The sequence below is a fragment of the Melanerpes formicivorus genome, unplaced genomic scaffold, assembly GCF_026170545.1.
Source record: "Melanerpes formicivorus ecotype bairdi unplaced genomic scaffold, bMelFor1.0.p_v2 SCAF_8, whole genome shotgun sequence".
Classification (NCBI taxonomy): Eukaryota; Metazoa; Chordata; class Aves; order Piciformes; family Picidae; genus Melanerpes; species Melanerpes formicivorus.
Genome location: NW_027142360.1, coordinates 989,153 through 1,008,409, shown reverse-complemented (window position 1 = coordinate 1,008,409; position 19,257 = coordinate 989,153). Strand labels below are relative to the sequence as shown.

The following is a 19,257-nucleotide window of genomic DNA, read 5'->3' as shown; positions in this document are numbered from 1 at the left end:
GGGGCTTGTCAGATAGCAGCTTTCATCCTAAGACTTGTAAGGACAGGACAAGGGGTAATGGGTTTAAAATAAAGAGTGTAAAGATTAGCTGTAAGGAGAACGTTTTTTCACAGTCAGGGAGGTGAAACACTAGCACAGGTTGCCCAGAGAGGCTGTAGATGCTCTGTCCTTTGAAAGGCTCACGTTCAGGTTGTATGGGGCTCTAAGCAACCTGATCTACTTAAGGATGTCCCTGCTCGGTGCAAGGTGATTAGACTAAATGACCTTTAAAGGTCCCTTTCAACCCAAAACATTCTGATTCTATGATTGATTATATGAAAGTCCAGAAGAGAGACTGCCATTATCTTTGGTTAAACTAGGTCCTCTTGCCACTTCCCCTAATGCAGCTGAATCTGTTGTGCAAAGGGCTGAAGTCTTCTCTCAGGGAAGTTATGAATACTTCACCAGATGACCAAAAGAAATAAAGAGTGGTTTGAGGTACAGAAGTCCCAGCATAGCCCAGTGTTGCAGAGGCCAAAAGCCTCCAAACTGGAGGGTGTAACAGAGAAAATTGGTTCAAAAAGGATATCTCAAAGAATGGATAAAATACTAACTAAAAAAGGCCATCACAGGTTATTTGGGGTTTAGCTTTTTACTGTCAGGAAAACCTGCAGCCTTCCTAGCAGTGCCTTCCACAGCCCTCGCCCAAACATACGAGCACAAAACCAGAACAACCCTGAGCAGTCTGGAAGGATAGCAGCAAAAGACTGGTTCTGAAAGCTTTTTCCTGGGTAAGGTGTTGGCTAGTATGGAGTTCTTTCCTCTGCTGCTCCTGGCTCAATCATTGCTCATCCTGTCAGCTGGGTGCCTTGCTAACTCTGCTGCTGGGGACAGAATACACACACACAGTGCATACAGTGCACATACACGTTGCACACACTCACACTGCATACAATACAGTGCATACAATGCACAAACACATTGCACACACACACACTGCATAGAACACACACAGTGCATACAATGCTGATACACATTGCACACACACACTGCATAGAACACACACTGCACACAACACACACAGTGCATACAGTGCACATACACATTGCACGCACACATTGCATACAACACAGTGCATACAACACAGTGCATACAATGCACGTACACATTGCACACACACACATTGCACACAACACACAGTGCATACAGTGCACATACACATTGCACACACACATTGCATACAACACAGTGCATACAGTGCACATACACATTGCACACACACATTGCATACAACACAGTGCATACAGTGCACATACACATTGCACACACACGCACAGTGCATACAACACACACAGTGCATACAGTGCACATACACATTGCACACACAGTGCATACAATACACACAGTGCATACAGTGCACATACACATTGCACACACACATTGCATAGAACACACACAGTGCATACAGTGCACATACACATTGCACACACACAGTGCATACAGTGCACATACACATTGCACACACACATTGTATACAACACACACAGTGCATACAGTGCACATACACATTGCACACACAGTGCATACAATACACACAGTGCATACAGTGCACATACACATTGCACACACACATTGCATAGAACACACACAGTGCATACAGTGCACATACACATTGCACACACACAGTGCATACAGTGCACATACACATTGCACACACACATTGTATACAACACACACAGTGCATACAGTGCACATACATATTGCACACACAGTGCATACAGTGCACATACACATTGCACACACACTGCATACAATGCACATACACATTGCATACAACACACACATTGCATACAGTGCACATACACATTGCACACACACAGTGCATACAACACACACAGTGCATACAGTGCACATACACATTGCACACACACAGTGCATACAACACACACAATGCATACAGTGCACATACACATTGCACACGCATACAACACACAGTGCATACAATGCACATGCACATTGCATACAATGCACACAGACATTGCATAGAATGCACATACACATTGCTCACACAGCACACAATACACATTGCATAAAATGCACATACTGCATACAATGCACACGTTGCACACTCACATTGCAGACAATGCACACATTACATACAATGTGCGCACACATTGCATACAATGCACATCATAGTATCATAGTGTCACAGTCTCACAGTATCACTTAGGTTGGAAAGGACCTCGAGGATCATCGAGTCCAACCTATCAACACAGATCCCATGCCTAGACCATGGCACCAAGTGCCACGTCCAATCTCCCCTTGAACGCCTCCAGGGTTGATGACTCCACCACCTCCCTGGGCAGCCCGTTCCAATGACGAACGACTCGCTCGGTGAAGAACTTCCTCCTCACCTCGAGTCTAAACCTCCCCTGGTGCAGCTTGAGACTGTGTCCCCTTGTTCTGGTGCTGGTTGCCTGGGAGAAGAGGCCAACCCCTTCCTGGATACAACCACCTTTCAGGTAGTTGTAGAGGGCAATGAGGTCACCCCTGAGCCTCCTCTTCTCCAGGCTAAGCAACCCCAGCTCCCTCAGCCTCTCCTCACAGGGCTGTGCTCAAGGCCTCTCCCCAGCCTTGTTGCCCTTCTCTGGACACCTTCAAGTGTCTCAATGTCTTTCTTAAACTGAGGGGCCCAGAACTGGACACAGGACTCAAGGTGTGGCCTAACCAGTGCAGAGTACAGGGGCACAATGACTTCCCTGCTCCTGCTGGCCACACTATTCCTAATGCAGGCCAGGATGCCATTGGCCTTCTTGGCCACCTGAGCACACTGCTGGCTCATGTTCAGCCTACCATTGATCATCACCCCCAGGTCCCTCTCTGTTTGGCAGCTCTCAGCCACTCTGACCCCAGCCTGTAGCTCTGCATGGGGTTACTGTGGCCAAAGTGCAGCCCCTGGCACTTGGACTTGTTGAATGCCATCCTGTTGGCCTCTGCCCATCTGTCCAGTCGGTCGAGGTCCCTCTGCAGAGCCCTTCTGCCCTCTAACTGACCAACATCTGCTCCCAGCTTGGTGTCATCTGCAAACTTGCTGATGACTGACTCAATGCCCTCATCCAGATCATCAATGAATATGTTGAAGAGGACAGGGCCCAGCACTGATCCCTGGGGGACACCACTGGTGCCTGGCTGCCAGCTGGCTGTGGCACCATTCACCACCACTCTCTGGGCCCGGCCCTCCAGCCAGTTCCTAACCCAGCTCAGAGTGCTGCTGTCCCAGCCATGAGCTGACAGCTTAGTCTGCAGTTTGCTGTGGGTGATGGTGTCAAAGGCCTTGCTGAAGTCCAGGCAGACCACATCCACAGCCTGCCCCACGTCCACCAGGCAGTCACCTGATCATAGAAGGAGATCAGGTTGGAGAGGCAGGACCTGCCCCTCCTAAATCCATGTTGGCTGGACCTGAGCCCTTGGCCATCCTTCAGGTGTGCAGTTATTGCCCCCAGGATAATCTGCTCCATCACTTTCCCTGGCACTGAGGTCAGGCTGCCAGGCCTGGAGTTTCCAGGTTCCTTCATCCGACCCTTCCTGTGGATGGGGACCACACTGGCCAGTTTCCAGTATCAGTGGCCAGTATCAGTCAGGGTTGGAAGGGACCACAAGGATCATCTAGTTCCAACCCCCATGCCATGGGCAGGGACACCCCACACTAGATCAGGCTGCCCAGAGCCTCATCCAGCCTGGGCTTAAACACCTCCAAGGCTGGGGCCTCAACCACCTCCCTGGACAACCCATTCCAGGGCTTCACCACTCTCATGGGGAAGAACTTCCTCCTCCCCTCCAGCCTGAATCTCCCCACCTCCAGCTTCATTCCATTCCCCCTAGTCCTATCACTGCCTGAGATCCTGAGAAGTCCCTCCCCAGCCTTCCTGTAGGCCCCCTTCAGATACATACAGATACATACACGTTGCACACACACTGCATACAGTACACACACACATTGCACACAGACATTGCATAGAATGCACATACACATTGCATAGAATGCACACAGACATTGCATAGAATGCACATACACATTGCACACACAGCATACAATACACACATTGCATACAATGCACATACTGCATACAATGCACACATTGCACACACATTGCATACAATGCATATACACATTGCTTACAATGCACACATTACATAGAATGCACACAAGACACTGCATACAATGCACATACACGTTGCACACACACTGCATACAGTACACACACATTGCACACAGACATTACATACTATGCCCATTCACATTGCATAAAATACACACATTGTATACAGTGCAAACACAGGTTGCACACACACATTGCATGCACGTACACATACAGCTCCTCAAAAGAACCTTGCAGAGCTCACTGGATGGAGACACAATCAAGTAAAAGAATAAAAAGAGAATTGCAAAAGCTGATGCTGGTAAGAGAACTCCTGCACACCACAGGCTTTTACTGTCACAAAAGTATCAGCCATCTATGCCAGGAACTCTCTGCAAAATAGAAAATATTACAACAATGCCTTTTTACTTCCCCCTCTACTCTGCCCTAGTGAGGCCACACCTAGAATATTGCATCCAGCTCTGGGCTCCCCAGTTCCAGAGGGACAGGGAGCTGCGGGAGAGAGTCCAAGGGAAGGCTACAAGGATGCTGAAGGGACTGCAGCACTGCCTGGGGAGGAGAGGCTGAGAGCCCTGGGGCTGTTTAGTCTGGAGAGAAGACTGAGAGGGATCTGATCAATGTCTATCAATAGCTGAGGGCTGGGGGTCAGGAAGGAAGGGACAGGGACAGCCTCTGCTCACTTGTGCCCTGGGACAGGACAAGAGGCAGTAGAAGGAAACTGCAGCACAGGAGGTTCCACCTCAACAGGAGGAGAAACTTCTTCACTGTGAGGCTCACAGAGCCCTGGAGCAGGCTGCCCAGAGAGGTTGTAGAGTCTCCTTCTCTGGAGCCTTTCCATCCCTGTCTGGATGTGTTCCTGTGTGACCTGTGCTGGATTCTGTGGTCCTGCTCTGGCAGGGGGTTGGACTTGAATATCTCCAGAGGTCCCTTCCAATCCCTAACATCCAGTTTGTGCTTGCCTACAACTTTTGTCCAAATGAACCATTTGCACTGGGACCCTTTGTTTCCCATATGTCAGCTCTGGGTGACATCTCTCCAGTCTGGCAGGGAACTGATGCAGGTAAACAGCTGTCTGAAGTGGATCTTGTGAGCCTCATGGTAACAGGAGGAGGACATTACTTTTTCTGAGGCTGAAGTAGTAGAGCAGGACCGAGGCTGGAATAAAGAGTAGGAATAATGTGGGATATGGAGTATGGTGAATGTGGAAGGCAGGGCTCTGGGTTAAAAAACAACAAAAAAAGGCAACATGCAGTTCTTTTTAGATTGTGTCATAATGGATAGGTGAAAAAGGCACCCACCGATTCCCAGCCTGGACTGCACTTTGGAAACAAAATATCGCGTCTGGGGAGAGCCGCAGAGTGTCTGTGTGTAACACAGAGGCTGGTGCTTGATCACAGACGGCTTCATACATGGTATCATAGTATCATAGTATCAGTCAGGGTTGGAAGGGACCACAAGGATCATCTAGTTCCAACCCCCCTGCCATGGGCAGGGACACCCCACACTAGATCAGCCTGGCCAGAGCCTCATCCAGCCTGGGCTTAAACACCCCCAGGGACAGGGCTCCAACCACCTCCCTGCACAACCCATTCCAGGGCTTCACCACTCTCATGGGGAAGAACTTCCTCCTCACCTCCAGCCTGAATCTCCCCACCTCCAGCTTCATTCCATTCCCCCTAGTCCTATCACTGCCTGAGATCCTGAGCAGTCCCTCCCCAGCCTTCCTTTAGCCCCCTTCAGATACTGGAAGGCCACAATGAGGTCACCTGGGAGCCTTCTCTTCTCCAGGCTGAACAGCCCCAACTCCTTCAGTCTGTCCTCACAGCAGAGGTGGTGATTCATTAAGGTCTGCAGCTGGGTGGTGGCAGTGTCAAATACCAATCCAGGCTGGGGGCTGAAGAGGATCTGTGGAGGACTTGCAGGAAGTGGTGGCTGAAGAGCTGGACATGAGCTGGCAGTGTGTGCTTACAGCCTGGCAAGCCAACCGTATCCTGGGCTTCATCAAGAGGAGTGTGGCCAGCAGGTTGAGGGAGGGGGTTCTGACCCTCTACCCTGGTGATGCTCCCCCACCTGGAGTACTGAGTTCAGTTCTGGAGCTCTCAGCACACAAAAGACATAGAGCCGCTGAGTAGGTCCAAAGGAAGGCCATAGAGGTCTGGAGCACCTCTCCTGTGAGGGAAGGCTGATAGAGTTGGGGTTGTTCAACTTGGAGAAGGCCTTTCAATGTGTAAACGAGGCTTGCAAGACTGGCAGTGGCCTTTTATCGGGGGGTGTAGTAGCAGGACAAGTAATCATTTTAAACTGTGAGATTAGATTCAGATTAGGTAAGAATAATCTTTTTTTTCATAGTGGTGAAACAGTGTCACAAGTTGCCCAGCGAGCTGCTAGATCTCTGGCCTTGGAAACAGGGCCCTGAGCAGCCTGATCTAGTTGAAGATGTGCCTGCTCACTGCAAGGGGGCTGGACCAGATGACTCTGTACTTCCAACACAAAGCCTCCTCTAAGTCTATGAATCACTAACTAGACTTCTGAGACCCTGACAGGAAAGCAGCGAGGACACTCTGGGGCAGAGATGGCGAGGCTGCCAAGAGGGACGCGTGTTACTGGCGTTAGCACCAATGAATGGAGATCAAACTCGAGAAGGGCCAGAGCAGCTGCCGCGGGGGGCCGCAGGCGCAGCCCTGGGGCACCCAGCCAACGCCTCCGGCGCTGCCGGCTCATTTTCTGCTAAAGCTGAAACCCAGAGGATGGGAATGCGAGCAGGACGCTGGGCAGCAGCTGCCGGGAGACACGGGGCGGGGGCTGGGGAGCGCACACCTCGGCAGCCCCACGGGCGCTGAGGCCGCTGCCGCCGCCCCGCCATCACCCAGCGCCCGGGGGCGGGGTCAGCGGCGAGGGGCGGAGCTCCCGGCCCCCTTCCTGACGTCCGGCGCAGACAATGGGCCCCTCAGCACCGGAAGTGAATGGCTCGAGTTTCCTCGCACATTCCTCCGCGGCGGAAGTGGGGGCGAACCCGCCCTTCTCAGTCCCCCTGGTTCCTTAGTCTCCCAGTCGCGCTGTGGGGTGTCCTGAGGGGTGGGGAAGCGAAGCAGTTTCATTCTCTGGTCTGTCGGAGAAGGGTCTCTGGGAGAGGCGGGCCCGGGAGACGGCCGGCTCCTCAGTGTTAGGATCCTGTTTGCCGTAAGAGTGGCAGAGGGACTACTTTGTGGCTCGGAAGGCAACATCGCTATCTGCTTCCGGGGGAGGGCTCAAGACGATCCGCGTAACTTCCGGCGAGCTGGAACGCGAGCGAGAGGGGTTCGGTGCGGGGGGAGACAGCCCCGGGGGACGGGACAACAACACTCGGTGGGAGCCGGCCCCGCCGCCCCGCACGACCGCCCCTCCGCGCCCGGTCCTCTCCCCTTGCCCCCTCCCAGCGACCGTCCTGCCCGGCAGCCGCTGCCGGAGGATGCGCCTCGGCCACCGGTCCAGCCCCGCCGACCTCCTCTAGGGGCCCACTCCCGCCGCCCCTCTGCGCCCTGCCCCGCCGCGCCGCTCGGTGCGCTCCCTCATCGCCGGTGCTGTCCCCCTGACGTCATGTCGGGGGGTGGTGGGTCGCGCTATGCGGCCGAGTTCGTGCCCCCGCCTGAGTGCCCTGTGTTTGAGCCCAGCTGGGAGGAGTTCAGCGACCCGCTCGGCTTCATCGGCCGCATCCGCGGCTTGGCCGAGAAAACGGGCATCTGCAAGATCCGGCCCCCCAAGGTACCGCCCGTCCGGACGCTGGGTTGGGGGCAGGGCGGAGGGCCAGGCTCGGTGGCAGGACTGTGGACGTAGGAACCTGGGAAGCCGCTTCCCCCACTCCCACTGCTTGCCTGGGGTTACGTATGTCGCCTTCCATAGGCCTCGATGCCTGTGCCAGGGACACCGAGGAACCTACAGAGTCTTTGATAGCAGAGCTAGGTTTTGTTGAGGTTGCTTTGGATCAGGTAAGAAGCTGGCAGCGCACGGCGATGCCAGCGACTTCACCCTCTTTGTACTTTCAAAAGAACCCCGAACCAACAATGTACTTCTGAAAACTGCCAGGGCTTCCTAGGTGAGATTGAACGTTTGCTCCGGGAGCGGGGAGAGGGAGGAGGAGGAGCATTTCTTTTTAATGGGTCGTTGTTTATCAACGTAATCCTTGTTTGTAATACCAGTGCGGCCAGCTCGTTGGTGCAGGAGAATTGTGTTTGTGCATAGCAGTGGAAGAGGAGATGCTTAGATCTCTCTCATGATCTTTTTATGATGGCTTGATCTATGACCTGGTAAACTATTTAGCCGAGAATATAAGGCAGTTTAGCAAAAGGTGGTTAGATCAGTTCGTAATTAAAGTATGCATACACTTCTAATACTGCCTTAAAGTGAGAAAGATGAACATGGAGAGGGGATGAAGAAAAACTGGGGGAGGGGAAAGGTACGTAACTGAGAACAGCTTCGAGGTGGGGATTGCTGGTTAGATTTCATGATCCTTTCTCTTCTCCTGACCTGTCTGGGTTGCTGGAATCTGGTTGGTTGGTTTAGTGATGTGGTGAACACTTGACCTTTCTAAAATAAGCAGAATGGCTTAGGGTGAGAGGCCACAAGGAATGGATCCAGACCCTGCTCACCCAGAATGAGTAGAACTTCCCCGGCTGTTGGAACACGTTTCTGCATGAGTGCTTAGCCGTTTGCAGGGGTTTGCAGGGTGCGTGTCTCAGGCTGATGTGCAGCCTGCAGTAAGGACTACTTCATCCTAGCCTTTTCTGCTGTTGCTATTCTTTTCCAGTATTAGGAGCTGTAAATATTTTACAGCTGTGCTTGAGGCCTTTACATGCTGCAGCAGTGTAAATAATGAATGCTTTGTGGGGCTTGCCCACCTGGAATGGCCTGTCCTAACCATTGTATTGATGGACAGACAAGCTGCTGTAACTTCAGAGCTCTTAGCTAGCTGAGTGATGCTTTGTTTTGATGTCTTCAGGCAGTTTTGAGAGCTGGGGCTGGGAGGGACGTGTGGTTGAGCCGGCTGCTGGCTGTATGGAGAAAGTCATTGCTCGAGGCTCCCTTTCTGTTAAAAACTGGGACTCCCACCTGGTGATCTTATCTGTATTGAAATGACTGTAGACCAACATGAAACAAGTCAGATGCCTAATAACTTCCTCTGTTTAGGCTTTGTCAGTGTGGACTGTGAGGATTTTGCAATGTGCTGTGTGCATGGAACTTTAAATGTTTAAAGTAAATAACCAGCAAGCTGCCCAGTGTCCCTTGTGTTTAAACTCACTGGGAGGCAATGAGTGCTGAGGTTCTTTGAACCTGATTTTCTTTCATGTTCTTTGATATTTTTAATTCTGTGAGGGTGTCCAAACTGAAATGCTGTAGGAAGAATGTTATTTTCAAAGCAGAAGAATGGCATAACATGGAAAGTGATAGGACAGAATAGCATAGACCAGGTTGGAAGAGATCTTCAAGATCATCGAGTCCAACCTATCATCCAACACCACCTAATCAACTAACCCATGGCACCAAGCACCCCAGCAAGTCTCCTCCTGAACACCTCCAGGGATGGTGACTCCACCACCTCCCCAGGCAGCCCATTCCAATGGGCAATCACTCTCTCTGTGTAGAACTTCCTCCTAACCTCCAGCCTAAACCTCCCCTGGCACAGCCTGAGACTGTGTCCTCTTGTTCTGGTGCTGGCTGCCTGGGAGAAGAGACCAACCTCTGCCTGTCTACAACCTCCCTTCAGGTAGTTGTAGAGAGCAAGAAGGTCTTCCCTGAGCCTCCTCTTCTCCAGGCTAAGCAACCCCAGCTCCCTCAGCCTCTCCTCACAGGGCTGTGTTCCAAGCCCCTCACCAACTTTGTTGCCCTTCTCTGGACACCTTCCAGCAAGTCAACCTCCTTCCTAACCTGAGGGGCCCAGAACTGGACACAGGACTCAAGGTGTGGCCTAACCAGTGCAGTGTACAGGGGCAGAATGACCTCCCTGCTCCTGCTGGCCACACTGTTCCTGATGCAGGCCAGGATGCCATTGGCCCTCCTGGCTGCCTGGGCACACTGCAGGCTCATGTTCAGCCTCCCATCAACCAGCACCCCCAGGTCCCTCTCTGCCTGGCTGCTCTCAGCCACTCTGGCCGCAGCCTGTAGCACTGCCTGGGGTTGCTGTGGCCAGTGTGCAGAAGGCGACGTAAGCAGTTACACCGAGAAGCTAATTTGCTGGAGAGCTTGTTTACTCAGACTTTGTTAGGGTCTTTGGTGGAAGTTTCTTGAAGCAGTCACATGTGTTCTTGTGTCTCTGTGTAGGACTGGCAGCCTCCATTTGCTTGTGAAGTCCAGAGCTTCCGTTTCACTCCACGAATCCAGCGCCTGAATGAACTGGAGGTGAGCTGCTCCGCTCTTGAGACACCTTTGTGCTTGCACTGAAGGCATTTTGGCAGCTTTCTGGCTGGGGGAGACTTCAGAAACCCGTAGGCCACAGCAATGTTTGTACTTGGCAGCGGCACAGTTCCTATAGAATAACTCTCCCCAGCGCTGAGAAAAGTCTGGTTTGTATTTTATTGCCCAAAATAACCACAAGAGGGTTTTATTTTCCACATTCAACTGGAAACATCTAAAAGGAATGCCAAGGACCATGTTGTTTAGTAAGAAGAGCCAGTGTCTGGCCTTCAGGGCTTCACAGGCAAAGGCATTTTTTCTTTGTTAAAGTACTGAGTGTTGTGAAGCCCCTGGTTGTGTTGTGTTGGCTTGATAATGCCTTTTAAACCTGAGAATGAGCTGATTCATTTATAGTCTTCTTACAGTTGGTTCATTTCATGATTCAAAACCTATGGGAGCTTTCTTGAGAGTAGTAGGAGTCCCATTCTGCCTTGGTTTTTTGTCTGCTCAATAGTGTTTCTGCAAGCCTTGTTGTGCTCCTACACCAGAATGTCATCTGTCACTTGGCTTGTCAATGGAAAGGGGTTTGAGTACTCCAGGAGTACCCAAGGGAGGAGGCCCTCCTCCATGGTTAAGGCAGATACAGAAACTGTTTGTGACTCTCCCCCTCCAAAGCACCTTTCAATAATGGCTCTTGTGTTTCTCCCTGAAATGATGATTTGTCACAAGGGTGGCATTTTGGTTTCAAACCCAGAAGCTCCCAGGTAGGAGTTTGGTTTAGAGGCTTTTGAATGCTGAGAGAAAAAGCATCTCCAATTTTCTGTTTGTAAAGATCTTTCTTTATGTCAGTATTGCTATTTCTGGGGTGTGTTACATGACTAAGAAAGAGCTCATTTGCCAAGTTGCACTTCAGCCACACTGACACTACAAACCCATGGCATGGTTTGTCCTCAGGACTGTGAGGTGTTTTTACTCAGGCTGTATACATTTGTCTTCCTTCCTTGGTTGCAGGCAATGACAAGAGTGAAGCTGGACTTCTTGGATCAGTTAGCAAAATTTTGGGAACTCCAAGGATCCAATTTAAAAATCCCTGTGGTGGAGAGAAAAATACTGGATCTGTATGGGCTGAGCAAGGTGAGTAAGCACTTGGCCAGGCAGAGACATTGTTTTGCATTCCAGACCGGGAAGCCAAGCAACAGGGAAGGTTTATTTTACAGCATTGATCTGATTAATACAGAGATGAAATGGGAGAGTGGAGGAATACAGTGAAAGAGTGTGGTGTGGGGTTTTAAACTGAATGGTTATGTCAGACATGGAGCACAGTTACATCAGTTGCCTTTGCTTGCTTTCCATACACCATGTGTTGGTTGCACTCAGCTTGAACATCCTGACGGCAGCTGGCCACTTGCTTTTTGGTTCTCATTTTTTACATATGGTTGAGCTACAGGAGTTTGAGGTGGGTTTTGAGAAAGCAGAGGTGCACCTGGGTCAGTTCAGCTCCTGACCTAGGAGTTCTGCCATGTTGCGATGACTCCCTTCTCTCTCCCAGGATGTGTGCTTTGCATGACATGAACACTCACCTTTCAGGCTTTGTCGTGTCAGCTTCTGGAATAATTGTTCTACTTAAAGTCCAAACCAAGCTAGGCTGAAGGGTTGCTGACACTTTATGCTTTTGTATTCCCCCCAGGGTTCAGTGCTGGGCCCTACACTCTTTAACATCTTCATTGATGATCTGGATGAGGGCATTGAGTCAGTCATCAGCACGTTTGCTGATGACACCAAGTTGGGAGCAGATGTTGGTCAGTTAGAGGGCAGAAGGGCTCTGCAGAGGGACCTCGACCGACTGGACAGATGGGCAGAGTCCAACAGGATGGCATTCAACAAGTCCAAGTGCCAGGGGCTGCACTTTGGCCACAACAACCCCATGCAGAGCTACAGGCCGGGTGTCAGAGTGGCTGAGAGCTGCCAAACAGAGAGGGAACTGGGGGTGCTGATTGACAGCTGCCTAAACATGAGCCAGCAGTGTGCCCAGGTGGCCAAGAGGGCCAATGGCATCCTGGCCTGCATTAGGAATAGCGTGGCCAGCCAGGAGCAGGGAAGTCATTGTGCCCCTGTGCTCTGCATTGGTTAGGCCACACCTTGAGTCCTGTGTCCAGTTCTGGGCCCCTCAGTTTAGGAAGGACATTGAGAGACTTGAAGGTGTCCAGAGAAGGGCAACAAGGCTGGGGAGAGGCCTTGAGCACAGCCCTGTGAGGAGAGGCTGAGGGAGCTGGGGTTGCTTAGCCTGGAGAAGAGGAGGCTCAGGGGAGACCTCATTGCCCTCTACAACTACCTGAAGGGAGGTTGTAGCCAGGAGGGGGTTGGTCTCTTCTCCCAGGCAAGCAGCACCAGAACAAGAGGACACAGTCTCAAGCTGTGCCAGGGGAAGTTTTGGCTGGAGGTGAGGAGAAAGTTCTTCCCAGAGAGAGTCATTGGTCATTGGAATGGGCTGCCTGGGGAGGTGGTGGAGTCCCCATCCCTGGAGGTGTTCAAGAGGGGATTGGATGTGGCACTTGGTGCCCTGGTCTAGTCCTGAGGTCTGTGGTGCCAGGTTGGACTCAGTGATCCTCGAGGTCCTTTCCAACCTTGGTGATACTGTGAGACTGTGATACCACTATAGTTGTGTGCTTTGGTTTTTTCCAAGTTTGCACACAAATAAACTCTTTTTGGGGGGAATTTGCCTTTGCACTGGCAGAAACTTGCCTGCTAAGGATGAGTTTTGCATAGAAGTGGGGAGATTGCTTTTGCAAGGTAAGGAATTAAGAAAAGGTAATTCTGGTGCCTCTAGGCTAGAGCATCACCTCTCATTCCTCAGCAAGGTTCTTTTTTTGGGGGGTGGGGAGGGAAAGGTTAAAATTCAAAGCTATGAATTGAGTATCTTCTTAAGTCAAGGAGTGACAGTCTGGAAGTGATGGTAAAATCTAGAGCAGAGCTGATAAAATGTCTTTCAGTTTGCTTTTGTTTGGTTTTCTTTTCACGTCTCTGGTGGTTTGCTGGTACATGCAGACTGTCTTAGGGTTACTGAGAAAGGTCAGGTTGCTGTCAACAGAACATTTTGGTTGCCTGCTGATCCTCAGGTCTAAGGTTACTTCCTCAGTGGCTCCTCTGGTCTTTGTTCTTCCATAGCTAATTTCAGAGATCAATTTTTTCCATAGAGCTTTTGAAGTTAAGTTGAAATTTAGGAATAGTCTCAAGCTGTGCCAGGGGAAGTTTAGGCTGGAGGTGAGGAGAAAGTTCTTCACAGAGAGAGTTGTTAGCCATTGGAATGTGCTGCCCAGGGAGGTGGTGGAGTCCCCATCCCTGGAGGTGTTCAAGAGGGGATTGGATGTGGCACTTGGCGCCATGGTTTAGTAGTCAGGAGATGTTGGGTGACAGGTTGGACTCGATGATCTCTGAGGTCTTTTCCAACCTTATTGATTCTGTGATGTGCTTCTATGATATAAAATGGCCTTTCTAGGAGTCTGCTGTATATAGATTTAAAAGAAATGGCCAGTAATGCTGCTGCTTCATCTAACTGTAGCTCTCTCTGATCATGGGAGCAACCAGAATTAGATAGTTCATCGATTCAACTTGATGAATTGATCAATTCAACTTGAATTTAAGTGGGCTGTAAATTTCACTGCAGCAACGAAACTTTTCTCCACTGAGGTTTCTGACAGTCTGTGAAACAGGAAGCATGTGCAAAGAGGCATCATGCAAGACCCTGCACTGTTGTAGAGGTGCAATAATAATGCCAAACAGTAACACCAGTGGAATTAAAACCTGTTTGGGTTTTAAGCTGTTTGGCAGTGAATCTGTAAAGGGAGTGGATGTAATGGAAATGTGGCCAGAGTTTCTAAGGAAGCAGCTTGTGCTGTTATGATAGAGGCAGAGGGTCTGGGGTTTGTTCTATGTCCATATCAGTTAATGTAAGCAGTGGTAGTTCTGTATGTGAAGTACTAGACTCAAAGCAGTGGAAGTCAGGTGTAAAAAGTGGACTGAGTTAATTTGGAAGGTAGATTCAGTTCCATCTCTTTTTACAGCAGTCTGTGCTTTCTGTTCAGAGTCTTGTGAGAGCTTCTATAACTTTGTAGTTGTGAACTCCTACATTCCCTTCTGTCTGGGGTTGGTCAGAATGGGCTTCACTTCTAGCCAGACTTGTGTTTTGCATCAGAGTGCAAGTCTGGTGGGAATTAACTTTTCAGTTTGTTCTGATGGTGGGGTTTGTATTCTCTCCAACACATGGTAAACCTTAACTGTCCAGCTCCTCATGTCTAGGACAGTGTGCCATTTACATTTGCTAGGAAAGTTGTCATCTTGAATGCATTGAGTAATGAAGGTAAGTGTTCATTATTCAAGTAGCAGTCCTTCAGAAATCAGAGACTAAATTTGGAGGTTTGTCATTTTCAATAGGATCTTTTAACATATGATTGGTGCAGTTGATTCTTGGTATATGCAAGAGCAGCTCCAACCCTTTCACTTCTTTATTTGTGTTTCAGATTGTTGCCAGCAAAGGAGGCTTTGAAGTAGTTACTAAGGAGAAGAAATGGTCTAAAGTGGCGAGTCGACTTGGCTACCTGCCAGGAAAAGGCACTGGGTCGCTGCTCAAGTCCCACTATGAACGAATCCTCTACCCCTATGAGCTCTTCCAGTCTGGGGTCAGCCTGATGGTATGATGCTGCTGCCTCATGATAGGAAGAGAGGCCCCAAACTGCATGTAGCATGCTGTTCATTACTGCATATGCAACTGCACTGTAGGTCTGTGCTTTTTTAGAAGCTTTAGCTGTGTCAAGAATCCTGCAGCCACCCTCCTGCTCACCTGTGGCAGAGCAGCGCCAGCAGCCGGGGCGGGACGTCGTGTGGCTGTTTCCTGATAGCCCTTTTGCTTAGGACTGAGGCCAGCCCCACTGGGGAGGAAAACAGGGCAAAAGATGATAGGATTATTTGGGAGGATGTCTGTCTGTCTCTGTGAGCTTGAGATTGCTTCCTTGTGTAAAGGGTGTGCAGATGAACAGCTCTCTGTTCCAAACGGCCTGTGTCACGGTGTGTGATTCCACTCGTCCTGTTTCTCAGCAGAGTGATTGGCAGTGCCTGATCGATCAACCTGGTGTTCTGTGTTCTGATCCTGTAGGGCATCCAAAAGCCAAACTTGGACCTTAAGGAAAAAGTGGAGGTTGAGGAGCTCAGCTCAGATGCCCAGGTGTCCCCAAAGCAGGCTTCAAGAATGAATGTTGTGCTGAAGAGAACCAGGCGCGTCAAATCCCAGGTACCCCTCCCTGCTCAGTGCCTTTTACAGAGAGAACATTGACTCCACCAGCGTGGCAACGCTGGCAGTGCTGTGGCCTTTGTTTGGCTGTGGGAGCCTGCTCCAAAGCACTACCAGGAAGCAGTCTTTGTTTAACTAAAATCCAGAGAAGGATGCCTCTTTGAGGCCTGGTTTGCTTCCCGTGGCTGCACTGTTTAAGTGGCAATGTTTAAAAGCTGCTTTTTGTTTATTGACAGCTGGCCTGGCTACCTTTGTACTTCATCTGGCTGTGAAAACTAAACAGCTAGAAAGCTGTTTGTGAAATGATGATGAAACTTCTGCTCATGCAGCGTTCAACATTTCGTAGAGCCCTTTCAGATGTACCCATTAGTTATGCAAATAGGGTTAGGTAAGGCCTTGTTAATTGTGGCAATTGCACTCCAGACTGATTCCCTCCAGCTGGGCAGACTGCTTTGCTGGAGGAACAAAGCAGGATTTCCACAAGGCTTCTGCTGAAAGGCAGTTGCTTTTCTTCTGGATTGGTGGTGCTGTAAGAAATTCTGCTGTTCTACTAGGGGATGTTGAATCCTGGGAATACCCTCCAGGGAATCTCAAACTGAGTCACCACCATTTTAACTACTGTGTCATTAGGAATAATCTTGAAGGCTTGTCCTGCTGGCTCCATTGCTTCTGTTAAAGGGATTGCAGAGTCTCCCTCTCTGGAGATGTTCCAAACCTGCCTGGGTGTGTTCCTGTGTGATCTGCTCTGGGTGATCCTGCTCTGGCAGAGGGTTGGACTGGAGGATCTTTCGAGGTCCTTCCCAACCCCTAGCATTCTGTGATTCCATTATTGAAAGCAGGCCTTCACCTTTTGGCAAAGCTATCTGTTGCTGGCAGCATCCTGTGACTCTTCACAGAATGGCTAGTAGCTCCCTGCAGGCCTGTCAGCAAAACATGGGCAAAGCTGGATTTATATGCAACAAACTTATTACTTGCTTGATGCTACTCTAGGCTTACTAAAGCACCACAGAGTTTTTTCCACTGCTCTTAAATTGCTTCTTTCAAATGCATCTTTCTTATCGCCAAGATATTTTGAGTATCTTCATAAACATTCATCTTTTCCTCTGATGATGTGACTGATTTACACTAAACTGCCTTTTTAAGTCTGTTTTCTCAGCTCCCTGAGAGTGACTTGATGTTACTGCAGCCACACAACAATGCACCAGACAAGCAGTCCCGGGCTGTGACCTTACCAGATCTCTCCAGCCCTGTATTGTTAGCAAGCTATCCAGAAAAGCTGTGAATGCTGCAGGAACTGAAGCAGTCATTTGTTCTGTGGAATTCAGTGGAATTGGAACAAAGCTTGTGGAATAATGCTAGTGTGGCCTTTCTCATGATTTAAGTGTCACCATGTTGTTAGGATCCTGTGAGATCTTGTCCTCTTCTCCTTTCAGTAGAATAATGGGTTTGGTTTTTTGCCTTGTTGGACCAAAAATGATTCTGTGGTGATGGCAGCACAGTATGTCTGCTGCATTTCAGTGGAAAGGCATTTCAGAACTGAGAGTTGATCTGAATTGGATCATCTGCAAAAAGTCCATTTTCCCTCTGTCTGTGTGTAGATTGAATTGCCTGTTTTTCAGGAAGCCTGTAGCCATCCTCCTTGTTAAACATCAGAGTTACTAAAATGGCTGAAGTTAGTCTCTCAGTGCAGATAAAGCTCAACCTACTTGCTTAGCCAAAAGAAGTATTTTTTTGGCTCTGTTGGAAGCTATGTGTAACTCTGTGAAGTCAACTGTGAAACTGTGCTTAGAAACCAAGACCTGTTCTCAGTAGCCCCAAATGGTGGCAGTGTAAGTGGGGAATGCTGAGACATGGTTCCAGTTTTCAGTGCCCCTCCTTATGGCAGACAGGACTCTGCTTACTGTTTGAAGTGCTTACCTGGAGTTGTACCACTGATTGTCTCAATCACAGTATTCCAGTAGTCTTCAGAGAGCAGGCAATATGCAAATCATGTGAAGAGCTGCTAGCTCAATGTCCTCCTGCCCTAGCTGAAACACCTGAAGGCTTTGTGTGCGGTGTGCCGAGTAGCCCAGGGCCTGGGTGGTGAGCACGGCTGACTGCACTGAACCCTGCACCTCAGTACAGTTCTGCAAGTACTTTCCAAGAATGCTCTGCAGCTTGCAGATAGCTCCTCTAAGAATGGGGGATGAATAAGAAAGCATGAATAGCATAATCAGCAATAAACAAAGCTCCTCAGTAACAGAGGGAGGTGGTAGGCTGTCAGAAAGCCCCAAATTACTGAATTGGTGGAGAAAGTGAACAGGGAAAGAAAACACAAGGAGCAATCTCTGTCCTGGAAGGTGGGTTGAGACTCTTCGGATCCTGCAATCAGCTGTCAGTTGAATACATGGCTTCTAGTATCATAGTATCAGTCAGGGTTGGAAGGGACCACAAGGATCATCTAGTTCCAACCCCCCTGCCATGGGCAGGGACACCCCACACTAGATCAGGCTGCCCAGAGCCTCGTCCAGCCTGGGCTTAAACACCCCCAGGGACAGGGCCTCAACCACCTCCCTGGACAACCCATTCCAGGGCTTCACCACTCTCATGGGGAAGAACTTCCTCCTCCCCTCCAGCCTGAATCTCCCCACCTCCAGCTTCATTTCATTCCCCCTAGTCCTATCACTGCCTGAGATCCTGAGCAGTCCCTCCCCAGCCTTCCTGTAGCCCCCTTCAGATACTGGAAGGCCACAATGAGGTCACCTGGGAGCCTTCTCTTCTCCAGACTGTACAGCCCCAACTCCTTCAGTCTGTCCTCACAGGAGAGGTGCTCCAGCCCTCTGCTCATCCTCCTGGCCCTGCTCTGGACACGTTCCAGCACCTCCACATCCCTCTTGTAATAGGGGCTCCAGAACTGGAGGCAGTACTCCAGGTGGGGTCTCCCCAGAGCTGAGCAGAGGGGGAGAATCACCTGCCTTGCCCTGCTGGCCACACTTCTCCTGATGCAGCCCAGGATCTGATTGGCTTTCTGGGCTGCAAGTGCACACTGAGAGCTCCTGTTGAGCTTCTCCTCCCCCAGCACCCCCAAGTCTCTCTCTTCAGGGCTGCTTTCCAGCCAGTCACTGCCCAGCCTGTATTTGTGCCTGGGATTGCCTCCACCCAGATGCAGGACCCTGCACTTGCTCTTACTGAACCTCATGAGGTTGGCTTGTGCCCACCTCTCCAGCCTGTCCAGGTCCCTCTGGATGGCCTCCCTTCCCTCCAGAGGGAATGGAAGAGGACAACAAAAAGTAGAATCAACTCAAGCTAGGAAAAGAAAATGTCCTTCAGGAAAGTTTAAATTTAGGAGGAGAGGAGATAAAAAACAGGGTAGTGGATCTTCCTGGATGACCTGCTGGGGTGGATTTCAGTTTGTGTGGGGACTGTCTAAGGAGGTTACAGCATGACTGGGCATGCAAATTTAGCAGAAGCCACTTGGCTGGTTAATTC

The 19,257-nt window shown here is 50.1% G+C and overlaps 1 protein-coding gene across 2 annotated transcripts in view; it reads left to right on the top strand.

Annotated features, from left to right (window-relative positions):
* The first annotated feature begins 7,406 nt into the window (after positions 1–7,406).
* Positions 7,407–19,257, top strand: part of KDM5A (lysine demethylase 5A) — an 80,707-nt gene continuing 68,856 nt past the window's right edge. For both annotated transcript variants that reach the window (XM_068141779.1, XM_068141778.1), the window contains exons 1-5: positions 7,407–7,880; positions 10,434–10,511; positions 11,517–11,639; positions 15,023–15,193; positions 15,655–15,789. In XM_068141779.1, coding sequence (XP_067997880.1) covers positions 7,716–7,880; positions 10,434–10,511; positions 11,517–11,639; positions 15,023–15,193; positions 15,655–15,789 — 672 coding nt within the window. In that variant the 5' untranslated portion in view covers positions 7,407–7,715. The remainder of the gene's footprint in view (positions 7,881–10,433; positions 10,512–11,516; positions 11,640–15,022; positions 15,194–15,654; positions 15,790–19,257) is intronic.